The 13,489-nt window shown below is 40.5% G+C and overlaps 1 protein-coding gene across 1 annotated transcript; it reads right to left on the bottom strand.

Moving 5' to 3' along the window:
- Positions 1–2,498: 2,498 nt before the first annotated feature.
- On the bottom strand, positions 2,499–12,958 carry LOC130122513 (cone cGMP-specific 3',5'-cyclic phosphodiesterase subunit alpha'-like). The gene is made up of 22 exons (XM_056291445.1): positions 12,491–12,958; positions 11,660–11,812; positions 10,016–10,105; positions 9,707–9,847; positions 9,440–9,514; positions 9,271–9,335; positions 9,041–9,107; positions 8,875–8,922; positions 8,622–8,771; positions 8,359–8,502; positions 8,047–8,112; positions 7,670–7,816; positions 5,145–5,252; positions 4,916–5,025; positions 4,681–4,768; positions 4,208–4,308; positions 3,592–3,699; positions 3,367–3,430; positions 3,203–3,277; positions 3,017–3,100; positions 2,642–2,789; positions 2,499–2,539 (listed from the first exon to the last, which is right to left on the bottom strand). Exons 1-22 carry the CDS (start codon positions 12,956–12,958, stop codon positions 2,499–2,501), a joined length of 2,541 nt encoding a protein of 846 aa, XP_056147420.1.
- Between the last annotated feature and the right edge of the window lie 531 nt (positions 12,959–13,489).

Genomic DNA, 13,489 nt, shown 5'->3' with positions numbered 1-13,489 from the left:
GTACGTGGTGAGCACAGTCGGCTCCCTGGGCTACGACTTTATACACAAATGCATACAGTCAGTGCAGTGACCAATTAAATCTCTCCTTTTTGAGTCATAGCATAGGAAATAAGGTGTCAGGGTGATGGTGAAATTCAATGAGGATGTTCAACAAGTGTGTTAAACTGTTCAAGGTATTGAACATATTTAATCCCCAATTGAACATGAAATGTACATGTAAAGCAGTTTAATAACGTCAATCAATCAATTTTATTTAAAGTGTAGAATCACCATGTAGCATGGATTGGGAATATTGAAATCCCAGTTTTCCTATTAAAAATCTTTTATCACTGAGAACATGAAACATGTGGGCGATTCAAAATTACTATGAGTCAAGTTGATTGATTTTTTTTTCTTTTTCCACTGTGCTAAGGATTGCCCCAGTCATCTCAGAACACATTTAACACAGTTCCAGGTCTGCGGGAAAAGGTAGCCGGGAGCCACGTGCATAAATGAGGTCAACCAGAGATATCCCTTCCCATATGACGCACCACCTCATCTGCCAGTTATCCTCAGGATTATGAGATACAATGAGAGGTCATGCACTCATGTCAAACACCCAGCATACATGTCGGTGTGTGCCGACTATAAACTATTACTGAGCACACAGCGTGGTAGACAGGAGACTAGCGGGTTCACACAAATGCTGTATTGAAAAAACATTGCAACTTAAATTGCAACTGTAAGCGGTACTTAAATATAACAATAACCTCATTAAAATAACTAATGTGAATGCATTTGCATTAAAGGGTAGGAATGAAGATTGGTTTTGAAAGATAAAAATTTTTTAGACAATAGTTGCGTGTTCATTCCTAATCCGGTTCTGGCCGTTTATCATAGCAATCCTGTTAAAGGTTAATTTATGCTTTGGAAGAATACCAGACATTTTGAAAGGGAACTCATGACCAATACAATCATCTTCAGTAAGCTCGTCAGCAAGGTGATGAAAAGGTGATGTATGGTCACACTATTAGAGACCTTACTGAGTGGCCTTGGCAAGGAAGCCACTGACCTTTGTTCTCATTAGGGCTTTAAATGGCTTTTATATCATAGTTCACCTCTGTCCCCATATACCATGGCTTATCTTTAGACACAACAAAGTCAAACTTCATGGTCATCTTCCTGATGCCCGTTTTTAAAATATGCTTTAGAGTAAAAAGAACACCTACTTTAAATGGCACAAACCATGCATGCTTTGAAAATAAACTTTATTTCTTATGCTTTATGCCACCAGACGCTAATTCATTCATCTCATAGTCTATGAAAGACGTGCGTGTGAGAAAGTGTTGACATTTTTAAACAAAGGTTTCAATATCTCACGGGCAACTGCACAAATGTTTCCACGTGCATTATTTTCACATGCCTCATCCCTGTCCAGCAAGTCCCCCATGCTATGGACATGTACATCTGACTTCTGAGATGGACAAGTGGTATTTTTACTTTATGTAAGCAGGGGACTTAAAAACGGAAAGCCTCAGGGCTCCAGATGGCTTATAACCAAATCCAATTCAGTCAAATCTTCTTACATCTCTCACCCATTCACCATGGCCATAGGTTTGAAATTTTGAGAGCATTACCATCATCTTGAAAAAAGAAGTAAGAGACAACACATTTACATTGTCTCCGAGCATAAAAAACTTCTGATTAAGATTTAAATAATTCACAGATCCACTTATAATGTGAGCTCTCCTGCAAATTATTTACTGCACTGTATTTGTAATTTCTTTTGCAGTGAGCTTCTTTGACATAAGGTGAGAACATTATTGTACATTTCAAGAATGTTCTCATTTCTGTCAATTTCAACGGCATCAACTTTAAGAATGTATTATCCATCCATCCATCCATCCATTATCCATGCCACTTATCCCAATCGAGGTTGCGGGATGCTGGAGCCTATCCCAGCAGTCATTTGGCAGCAGGCGGGGAGACACCCTGGACAGGCCACCAGGCCATTACAGGGCCGACACATTCACACCTAGGGACAATTTTGAGCCCGTTACATGAACAATACATTTTTAATGAGGGCATGCCCAATTTTTGCATTGCTGAGTCATAGTCTCCGCTATCAACATGCGTCACACTATTGATAATGCTCGTGATGTATTATATCATACATAAATATGCACTAATAATAACATTTAGATATGTATTATGATCAAGTACGGAAAGATCCATTCATTGCAAATATTTTACAAAGAGCTATATTCAGGAATATCTCTAAATTACCTTATTCATAATAAACATGTATAATACTGCCCTGCTGGATCAACTTATATGTATAGCACTTATAGAGTTTATAAAAATAGAGCAATTTTGCATATTAGCAGCTCCTCTGCTGTGGAGAGGACACATCAAAGAGATGGTTGAATAACTCCACTGAAATCACTGAATCCTTTCTCTCATACACATACGTATATGGTACACACAAACACATTCAGGCAAACGCTTCCACGGCAGGTCTAGCAGATAACACACGTCTTTGACTTCCCACCTTCGGCGACTGGAAAACAAAAACAGAGATGGTGAAAGAGGAAAGACAGTTCAAGTATGACATGAGCAGAGGAATCATGGAAAAGATTGAATTTCAAATGGCGTCACTCACCTTGGCCTCCACCTTCCAGCCTTTTCTTCTCCTCTTCAATTGCTTTCATTTTGGCCTCATGGACATCAGCCAGGGCTCTCCACTCTGCTCTGTTGTTGTTCAGTCCATCAAACATGGGGCTGATCTCCGAGTGGAATCTAGCAAACTCCTGCAAATAGGTAGCAGATATAAACAGGCACACAGGTGTATATGCTCAGAAAGACATAAATGAACATGCACATGTATGTATGCATGCACACATGCAAACACATACACACAGGGGCAGGAGGAAGGAAGTAGAGAAAGAGGTTGCAAGAGATGTTTTAAGGGAGAATAAGACAAAAAAAGAAAACCTGTGACCTCTCAAAGATGTCATCAAAAGCATTTTAGGCCCACCTTGTACACAAAGGAGCAGACAAAATCAATGAAACCACACTGCATCTTGGGTAGCTCATCAGCGTGGTTTCTGTCCATCATTGGCTGAGGAATAGGCAGAAAAGGAATTATTTTAAAAAGATTTAAATCACCATCCATACAGAACAGTCAGCATCCTAACCTAAAGAGGATTTTTCAAGCTCTTACAATAGGCTGCTGATCAAGAACGGTCCTTTCAAGATCTCCTTGTTCCCAGAATTCTGCTGCCACCATCAAAGCAACCTAGAACAAAGAGAAGCAGGACTTTTACAGCTTGGCTTTTATGTGGCATACTGTGGAAAATCATGTTTCATATTAGGGGCCAAACAGACCTTGCTCTGGATTTCCCAAGGCTTAGTAATGGCTGACAAATCACAAGCTGTCATCATCATTGCCCTGTGGAAGAGACACACCCGAGGACATGGTAGAATACAGTTGAGGGAATGGAATTGCAAAAAAAAACTATTCAAAATTTTGACAAAGTCTTCCTCCACAGTTGAAAAGATTATCCAGCCTGCTACAATATATCTCAATTGCCTTATGCATTGTATATTTACATGATAATTTCCTTCCTAGTAGAATTGTTTGAGATGAAGTTGAGACTCTCCTTCTCATCTGCCATTGGCTGAACGGTGTCCACAATTTTCTGAAACAGTGTTCTCTTCCTGAAAGATAATCCAAAATAAAATTACAGAGCATTTTGTTTTTTGGTCAACCCAAAATTATTTTGAAAAAATCTGCAGTAGCTTTTAAGTAACATGTTAACATCAAATAATGGATATATCTCACTACACAGCTAATCCAAATAGCACTCCTGACAGAAATGGTGTTGCACACTTGGACAAAGAGGGACTTCCAGGCGGGCATGGGTTTTCACTCTTTTTAATCTGATAATTCAGAGACACAGACACATCAGTCACTCGGTCATTTCACTGCAGGCGATCTGTTTACTGACACGTCCCGCCTTTTCCTGAGGACCCCTAGTTGCCCTAAAGTGCCTGTATTAACTCCTCACATGTAACCCACATTCATAAAGCCAAATATTAAAGTTGTGATAAACAGCCCGAAAATAAACAAACCAATTAATGTGACCAACAATGCAAACTAATGAAAACGGGGTGCCCCGTGTCCATAACAGTTCCAATATTACCCCGGGCCCCACAATGGTCTTACTTGAAATAGAGGGCCAGATCAGTGGCAATTATGCACACTTCAAAAAGATGCTGCACCGTCTCAAACTGACGTTTCTGAAGGTTTTGGAAAATGTTGAGGGTCTGTGGACAATAGCAAAGGGAAGTTTGTTAAACTTCAGAGGCTGGCCATTTTGGGTCTCAGCTAGATCCTGTCTAAAAATCGCTTAAAGGCACAATCCTGTAGCCAAATGTAGAAGAATAAGGCAAGTGTGAAGAAGAAGGAATGTTGTTGTGGCGATCAAAGGGATAAGGTAGCCCAATCACATAGTATATCTATACTAACACATTCTATGGCTGTTTCATTTTTAATGGTTCTCATAACTGTCAGTAAGTTGAATAGAACAGTCTTCAGGATTGTATCTTTAAATGAATGTAGAAATAATATTTGTTCATTTCAAACTACAACCAAACATAATGACACAACATGATTAAGATGACTATTAGAGGACCCACCTCTTCCTCCATCAGAGTTTTGCTGTACTCAAGATGATGGCGCTCCATAACTGAAGTGCTGTGAAGCTTTGCCAGTGGTGATGCACTCCTGCAAAAAAAACAAAAATGCTTTACATAAAAAAGTGCCTTTTCGTCTACAGCATATGAACAGTATTTTCAAATTGTTCTGTTTTATGCCATTCAGTTTACAAGTGCTAAATATGAACTATCTGAAGACGATCAGTTGGACTCTTACTTTGTCTGGTAGAGATTATTAGTTCCTCTGTGGTCAATATCATGGCAGAATCCAGCAGCAATCATGGCAAAGGCTTCGAGATCTGAGTAGTACTTCTTCAGCTTACCTGTCTGTTGGCGAAACAAGAATAGAATCCTGCATTTAAACTCTACGTATTCTATCTGTCGCCCTGAATGCACAATAACAAATAGAGATTGGTAATAAGGCCAGAAGAGGTTGTCTGACACACCATCAGCAGTGTGAACATGGTCTGACCAACATTGAAGCCATGCCTCCAGTTGTGGTAGGTGATGTCACGGTAGCCCTTGCGAACAGTATACATCCACTTCGTCAGAGTCTGTATATGAAAGTTGACAAATAAAAAAAAAGAAACAAGAATAGGATCCAAACAAACATTTTGTCTCACAATACATGGTCCTCTAGTTGAATTAGCCGTTCAGAAGAGACAGCACTGTACATCAAATTCAGCATTTCTACTTCCAATCAAGGCACGACCAGAGTTAACACTAATTGAAACGGTGAATATGCCAGGTATATCGCCAGGCATATCGCCCCTTCTCCGGTGCTCGGACTTGGCGACAAACCACTACTTTTTTCACCTACCAGGAGACAGGAAAATACAGAGGCACTGCCTGCATAGCTCCCCTTCTCTGGTGCTGACTTTATAATGCATAAATCCGTTTTAAATTGACATAATGTATCATAAAGGTGGTTATGAGGTGTTGTGAGGGCGTATACATGGTTATAATGAATCTTACAATGACTTATAGCTACACTTATAGGGCATTACAGATGCTTATAGGGCATTATAGATGAAAGCTTCATAGAAAGTGTTACCCAGGTTGTTGTTTTTTTTTAAAGTTTTGAATCACCAAAACCACGACAGGTCCTTGACCATACAATTATAACTGTGGGCAAATATTATCAGGCTGACAGGCTGTGGACAGATACACGCACACATGAACAGAAAAACCAGTGTTTTCCCTGCCATTATAAGACTTTTGCGCAGCACCCAATTCAATTGAAGGGAATATGAAAAAAAAAAGTTTTTTAGATATGCAGCTTAAGCTAAAAAAAAAAATCTACCTAATAAAAACGTTTTGCCTGTCAGTCTGTGGATGTGCAGCCTTCTAGGTGGACCTTCAAAAGAATGCGTCAAAGTCTAATATGAACTTGCACTTTTCCAAAAAGAAAAGGTTTGCTATATGGCCATTTTGGTCTTGCCCTAACCCTGTCTTTATTTTCACAATATAATAAAGCTGGGTAAACTGCAACCGTTTACACTCGCACATGAATGACTCACTTCTACGGTGGACTAAGATCGGGCAGCGACAAGAATATGCAACACTTCCTATTTTGACTGCAACCTAGAGGAAGCTGTTCCTTTATAACGTTGGCATAATTTTGTGGATTATCAAAATTCTTTTAATAACTTTTGACCATTTAGCTGCCCGATCTGAGTCAAACGTAGATGTGAGTTGCGCATGTGCGAGCGTACACAGTTTACCCAGCTTTACTACAATATTATGAAAATAAAAACAGAGGTTATTATTTTTGGTTCATCCAGTGTTCCTCCTGTGCTGAGATCAGCAGTGAAGATTTGCCAACTTGTGAAATACGATCAACTTCTCGTTTACTTTCAAGACTCATACCGAATACATAATGTTTTGACACCGTTGCTGCCCGATCAAAGTTAACCATGCGCATGCGTGAGCATGCGTGACTCACATCTACGGTTGACTCAGATCAGGCAGCGACAGAGAGCAGCACTGATCGAGCAAGCTAGGGAGTGAATGATGAGATGGAGCGGCAGTATCGAGAACGTTTTTCAAAGGTTTTGAATCACCACAACCACCAGAGGTTCTTAATCACACAATCATAACTGTGCACAAAAAATATTAGGCTAATCGGTCCAGTAGTATGTGAGATTAGCTGTGGACAGACACACATGCGACGAAACGCAATATCCCCTTCAAGGCTACCGCCTAGCAGAGATAATAATGTCAGTGAGACCTTACTGACCACACCTCTGACTAAAGTGTTGTGTTTTTGTGTTCATCCATCTTGTTGACTGCTGAAGTTTAAAATACAACTTTATGTGTTAGTCTATTATTTTCCAATACATTTCCCATTTTAGACAAACTCATGCTCTTATCCTGAGTGATTAATGGTGAGTGTAACAGTTAAAAAAACCCTTATTTTCCATCATAAAGATTACAAAACTTGATTCCTATTTAAAATTGCAAGTGACCAACAGCAAGTAGGACAAGGGTAAGCTCCATGGTGACTTGATAACAATGCCGTGATGGTGGAATCATCATGCAAAAATGGAAAAAGAGTAATTAAGAGCTAATTCTCTACAGAATGTTTATTTTTATATAATGTTTTTTTTAATATATACTCTATTGATTCCCATAGGGAAATTATGCTCTGCATTTAACCCATCCTAGCTGTGTAGCTAGGAGCAGTGGGCAGCCGCCATGCAGCACCCGGGGACCAACTCCAGTTCATCTTGCCATGCCTCGGTCAGGGGCACAGACAGGAGTATTAACCCTAACATGCATGTCTTTTTGATGGTGGGGGAAACTGGAGTACTTGGAGAAAACCCACCACAGACATGAGGAGAACATGCAAACTCCACACAGGACGACCCCCAAGGTTGGACAACCCCGGGGTTTGAACCCAGGACCTTCTTGCTGTAAGGTGACAGAGGTTAGTGGTTCTTTTGTTCATTAGAGATTGTTGTAGCTTTACCTCTGCTGGGACTTTAAACTTCTCCACCACTCCCAGCTCAAAGAAGCAACGGATTCCACACTTAATGAGTTCAAATTCTGACAAGGGGAAGTCACTAAAGTGGAACTCCAGCAGCTCCACAGACTTGGACTCTGGGATATTGGCCCTCTGCACACAGCAAAATCAAGACATAGTTCAATCAGTGAGAAGAGCCTCACTCAACAAGTCAATAAAATGTGCCTTACCTTGTGATTCAATACACAGTGGTCCCATAATATTGAATGGACTTTATTGTATGAACATTAAAAAAAAAAGATCTATGGTATACACCACTGATAAAAGTGTAAGTAATGATATAATTCTGAGCTAATGGCATCATCAAAGCAATTTTTTCCTACCAGTAGTTTGTACATCTCCTTCTGGTCACAGTCTTCAGGTGTACTCCCAAACTTCTCTTGGGTGTTCTGTGGAGAAATGATAAGTATAATATCATTAAGTCTGTTATTATGTGTCCACAGACAGAGTGTCTCTACTTTAAAAAGTTTTATCTTGAATTTTACACTCTTATTTCCCTATGAATGTTCTCATTCATCCAGGTCATGGTTATCCAAAGGAGTTGAATCAAGTGCAACTGGACTTGGTATATATATTGGTATATATTTCCCTATCTTTACAATGTATAATGATGTCTTCGAAGTAGTGAGGTTTACCAGAATGGTCTGAACATCACTCGGTGTGGCTTTGGTCTGATACATGAGGATTTCTTGGGCCACCTCTTTACTCCACTCCGTCCTGTTCAGCTTTTCATAGGTGTCACAGTTGAGCATGGACCAGCCCAGGAACTGTGTCAGGGCCTGGTGACCAGGTCAGATGAATAACAACAGAACAATTAAACTGAGGTACATAATGTGCAAATATTGAATGCATTTTTCTAACATATATTGGTGCAAATGTAAAAATCTGTTTTCCATACTTCTGTAATTTGTTCATCATTCTCATCAAATGGTTTGCCATCTCTTCTGTTGAAGAAAGTGGCAATACCCACTATTTCTTCCTTCTTATTGACAATAGGAAGGGACAGGACATTCTTGATCATCCATCCAGTTTCATCCACAGCTTCTCTCTGGCCAACACATCAAATCAATTGTGAAGACTCCTTAAATCAACAGCAAGAATGAAATGCATTTAAAGGGCTATTTTTTAGTTGTTGGAGGAGAGTATCTTACCTGAAACTTGAAATATTCATCTCCAGAGGCATTCATCATGTTGCAAATCTGAGAGAGGGAAATCAGTTTTCTATAAGCATTTGATATTAGATCAGACTCAACTACAGTGTTCAATATTCACTACAGTGTTCAATCACAGAATGAATGGGGCAAGAGAGTGACTTACATATCCATTCTCAGCCACGTATGTTGGTAGTCCACTGACTAGAGCCCAGTGGTCAGCAGGAGGGTTTCTGTAGGCACAGAGAGAGGAGGATTACTGTGCAACATCTTGAAAGGACTGTCAACCAAACAGTGATTAAAAATGAGAATGAAGTCAGACATCAATGATCACGTGTACGTATTTTTCTGACATGATGGTAAATGTACTATGCCACAGTACAGCATGATACTCACGGGATAACTTTGATCTCCTCTTTGTCTTCCAACAAGTAATCAATAATCTTGTAGAAAATTATTTCCTGAATAAAATGGATAAAACATTAGCGTTTTATACTTTTAATATTTGATTGTTAAACTTTGTAGGAGTGTTGCAACTATGTCATAACAATGACATTGAGCTTACTCTGCCATCAGGGGTCTTTGGGCCCTTATACGGCTCCTGATCTCCTAATTTGATTGCCCACTCATCAAAAAATTCCTTGTGAAGAAAAGCCCAAGAACACGTTATTCAAGAAATGTAATCGATATGAACACAAATGACAGCTAGAGTCCAAGCAGCCTCAAATTTATCAGCAAAATAAAAATGCTGGTAGTGAGAGTACAACTTGCCACATTTCCACATCCTATCATATAAGGCAGTGGATTTTGATTCTGATTTTGTATGAGGTACCTTCTCTTTAGTCATGTCCAAGAGTCCCACAGAGTATCTCTCACATTTAAGGTAGGTCCTCACTGTGTACAGAGCTTTGTGAAACTGTCTCTCAATATCCGTCAACTCCTCAAACACTTTGCATGCTGACCACAGCAAAACCTATGGTAAACATAAAAAAAAATCCATTTCCAATCTTGATGGACACTTTGTCCTGTAATTTAATTCTCTTTCAACACAATTGAAATGAGTTTTAATTCTCAAACAGACAGAGAAATGAAGAAAAGTACCTAAATGAAACCGGCATTTACAAATAGATTTAATTTTTACCTGGCTTCTTCTGGACTCAGTATCCCACATATATGCTGTGTGGGCTTGGAGAGCAATTACTGCAGCAAAGTTGACATACTTATTGAAGAGCTGGGTTAAATAAGGAAAAAAGGTCTTGGTTAAGTAAATGTACTTTTATCCCTCTTTTTGCCCTAGGAGCCCTTAGTAGCAATAAATATACAAACATTTTTGTGTTTGTATGTACTTCTGTTTGTCTCTGAAATTATTGGAACATCTCATTGTCAGCTGGATGACGAGTATAAAAACACTTGACAAAGAGGTCCCTAATGCCATGGACTGGACTTGTCAGTCCAGTATGTCCCACAGATGCTCAATCGGATTGAGATCGGGAGAATTTGGAGGGCTACACCTTGAATACTTCATCATGTTCCTCAAACCATTCCTAAACAATATGTCCAGTGTGGCAGGGCGCATTATCCTGCTGAAAGAGGCCACTGTGCTATACAAATGAAATTGACTTGACTGCCACCATGGAATACCATTGCCACGAAGGGGTGTACCTGGTCTGCAATGATGTTTAGGTAGGTGGTACATGTCAAATTGACATCCACGAGTGGCCGGGCCCAGGGTTTCCCAGCAGAACATTGCCCAGAGCATTACACTCCCTCCACCGGCTTGTCTTCTCACAGTGCATCCTAATGCCATCACTTCCCCGAGGTAAATGGGGCACACGTACACAGCCCTCCACATGATGTAAAAGAAAACAGGACTCATCGGATCAGGCGACCCTCTTCCATTGCTCCAAGGTCCAGTTCTGACGCTCGCGTGCCTGTTGTAGGCACTTTTGATGGTGGACAGGGGTCATCATGGGCACTCTGACAGGTCTGTGGCTACGCAGTCCTATACGCAGCAGTGTGTAATGCACTGTGTTGTGACATATTCCTCCTGTAAATATCATTAAAATTTTCTGTGACTTGTGCCACAGTAGACCGCTTGTCGGTTCCAACCAGGCAGGATAGCCTTTGTGGCCCTCCCACATCAACAAGCCTTGGGCGCCTAACATCCTGTCGCCGGTTTGTGGTTTGTCCCTCCTCAGATTGCTGTCGGAAGGTATTTGCCCACTGCTGACCTGGAGCACCGCACAGGCCTTGCCGTTTCAGAGATGCTCCGACCTAGTTGTCTGGCCATAACAATTTGATCCTCGTCAAAATTGCTCAGGTCTTTACTCCTGCCCATTTCTCCATCCAACATGTTGTTCGCTTACCATCTAATCTACCCAGACCTTGACATGCGCCCTTGTTTGGTTCACATGTGAGTGGTTAAATCTTGGCTCATCAGTGTATATGGGTCACAGACAGGAAACCAACTGGCTAAGATTCGTTTTATTGCATTACTGGTCATTCCACTTTTTGTAGTATTTGTGTTTACTGCCATATCGTCATCCAGTGCTACAAGATGCATTTTAATGGTCCTGCAACCTGAAAGGCATATCTTTTTATACTGATCATGCATAGTTCCTATGACTCATGTTTATAGTGGTTATTCTGGCAAATACACTACACTACACTACACTACACTACACTACACTACAATAAGCCACACCACAGTGCAATATAAATGCCAGTGTTTTGGATCAGTATGGTTTTTCTTAAACAAAACAAAAATGACATGCTACCCACTCACCTCCTGATCACTCTTTGAGAACTCATTAGCGCCTTGCTTGTTAAGTGCCATGATAACAGCAATGGGCTCCTTTCCACTCATAAGGGGAGCAGAGAGCATACACTTGGTGGTATATTTAGTCTGCTTGTCCACAAAGTCACTGAAGTGTGAGTCCTGAAAATAACAAACCAGAATGATTAACGAGAATTCACATCTTGCGAAGAATATTTGGAAAGATGTTTATTGTACAGGAAAAAGCACATTTCATTCTCATGGTAGAACTGTTTGTAAAACTGTTTACATTAACATGATTTAATGAGCTAATCAGCAGGAGAAATACGCAATGCCCCGTTTTTAAGAAAGCCAAATAAAATTGACTGCAAATTACAGTATATATTGTATTCTTAAACCCCTGAACAAATGTTTTAATGAGCTTTTCCCGTTTGATTTTCCTCACAGTGCTTGTTGAATGGTTTAGCAGGAGTAAAGTCATGTGTCTGAATCATAACAATAAGCTTTGCTTTGTTCATCAGCAGGTACGCTTTGGGTAGCAATGTTCTGCATTTCTCTAGATGGTCTGTGGATTTTTCCTGAAAAGTAAACACGTCTTTCATTTCCAAATACAGTATGCTTTATCACAAAATAACATGGGATGGAACTATGGCAAGGCTTAGAATTGGCCTTGGAATAAGTAACTTCCTTGGTTTTAAGCCTTTTATATTCACACAAAAATTTTGTTTCACTGTTGCTAAATGTGATTTTCTTTCTACCCAATCTACTTGTGTAAAGTATTTAGCTTTGTTTATCATATTAGATGTTGTCCCCTTTGGTATTAATTTGACATTAGCTCACCTTCTTCACATCAGGAATATTTTGGGGCTTCTTTGAGTGTGCTGTCCATCCAACAATCCCCATGTCAGTAGGGAACACAATTTCTACGTTTGGGTTCACAAGATTTTTCTCAAATGGAGAAGTGGCTGTCACATCAAAGAGGAGAGTGGACAGTTCGGGAGAGCCATTCCGGGACCTGTAGGCAAAGTAGCTGCAGCGGTCAGCCTGGATCAGCAAAGAAATCCTCTGGAGGACTTTGTGCAGCGCTTTCTCCATTGGGTTGGTGCCCTGCATCTCTTTGATGAGTTCAAACATGAACGCAGCCTCCTGGATGTTAGTGGCATCCTTGTATGAGGCTGCATCTTTCACCTGGACCTGGTTATTGAAGGCAGCAGTGATCACATCCGCTTTGACCTTCTTCTCGTAGTACTCCATGGCAAACTGTGGGTTGTTGTCAAGGAACTTCTCGACACTGTCCTTATCTGCCATTTTGCCCGATATTGTATCGATTATCCCTTCTCTGGCAGCTCAGAATTGGCACTCAGGAGAGTATGGGTGAAGGAACAGCAGAGCAGCTAAAGTGGTCTCCAGAAAATGTGGTGGCACGAGCCCTACTGAATCATCCCAAAATCTCTACAAAGTAGATGAGACCAAAGCTCCAGCTCCAACTTTCTCCCCGTAACAGAAGGTAGAGAGTGGCTTAATGGGTAAGGGGATCCCAAGGGGCAATAACGACGGTGACGCAAGAGTCATAAATCTCCTGAGCTTTCTTAACATGCAAATCCAGTCACTTGTCATTTTAGTGGGGCCAATCCCATCATAGGTAATGATGGCTGAGTTATGGCAGGTATGACCTGCACCGTACAAGAGGGCAGGGGGCTAGCTTCAATGCCAAGACTGAACTAACACCTGAACTAACTCGATATTATAAAGAGCTATTGAGTATGTATTTGCTGTACAGTAAATGTAAAACCTATTCTACCTCAGCATATTGTTGTCAGTGACGTTGAAAAATGTAGA

This window comes from Lampris incognitus, chromosome 13, assembly GCF_029633865.1.
Source record: "Lampris incognitus isolate fLamInc1 chromosome 13, fLamInc1.hap2, whole genome shotgun sequence".
In the NCBI taxonomy this organism is placed as follows: Eukaryota; Metazoa; Chordata; class Actinopteri; order Lampriformes; family Lampridae; genus Lampris; species Lampris incognitus.
Note: the sequence above shows the minus strand (reverse complement) of the source record. Positions and strands in the feature narration are given on the sequence as shown.

What these genes read in the sequence shown, in the direction of transcription:
- LOC130122513 (XM_056291445.1), bottom strand. Translation starts at nt 12,958, where the DNA reads ATGGCAGATAAGGACAGTGTCGAGAAGTTCCTTGACAACAACCCACAG. An exon ending in ATGAATATTTCAAGTTTCAG is followed by an intron (nt 8,772 to 8,874) that starts GTAAGATACTCT and finishes TGTGTTGGCCAG; the next exon opens with AGAGAAGCTGTGGATGAAAC. An exon ending in GTGATGTTCAGACCATTCTG is followed by an intron (nt 8,113 to 8,358) that starts GTAAACCTCACT and finishes ATTTCTCCACAG; the next exon opens with AACACCCAAGAGAAGTTTGG.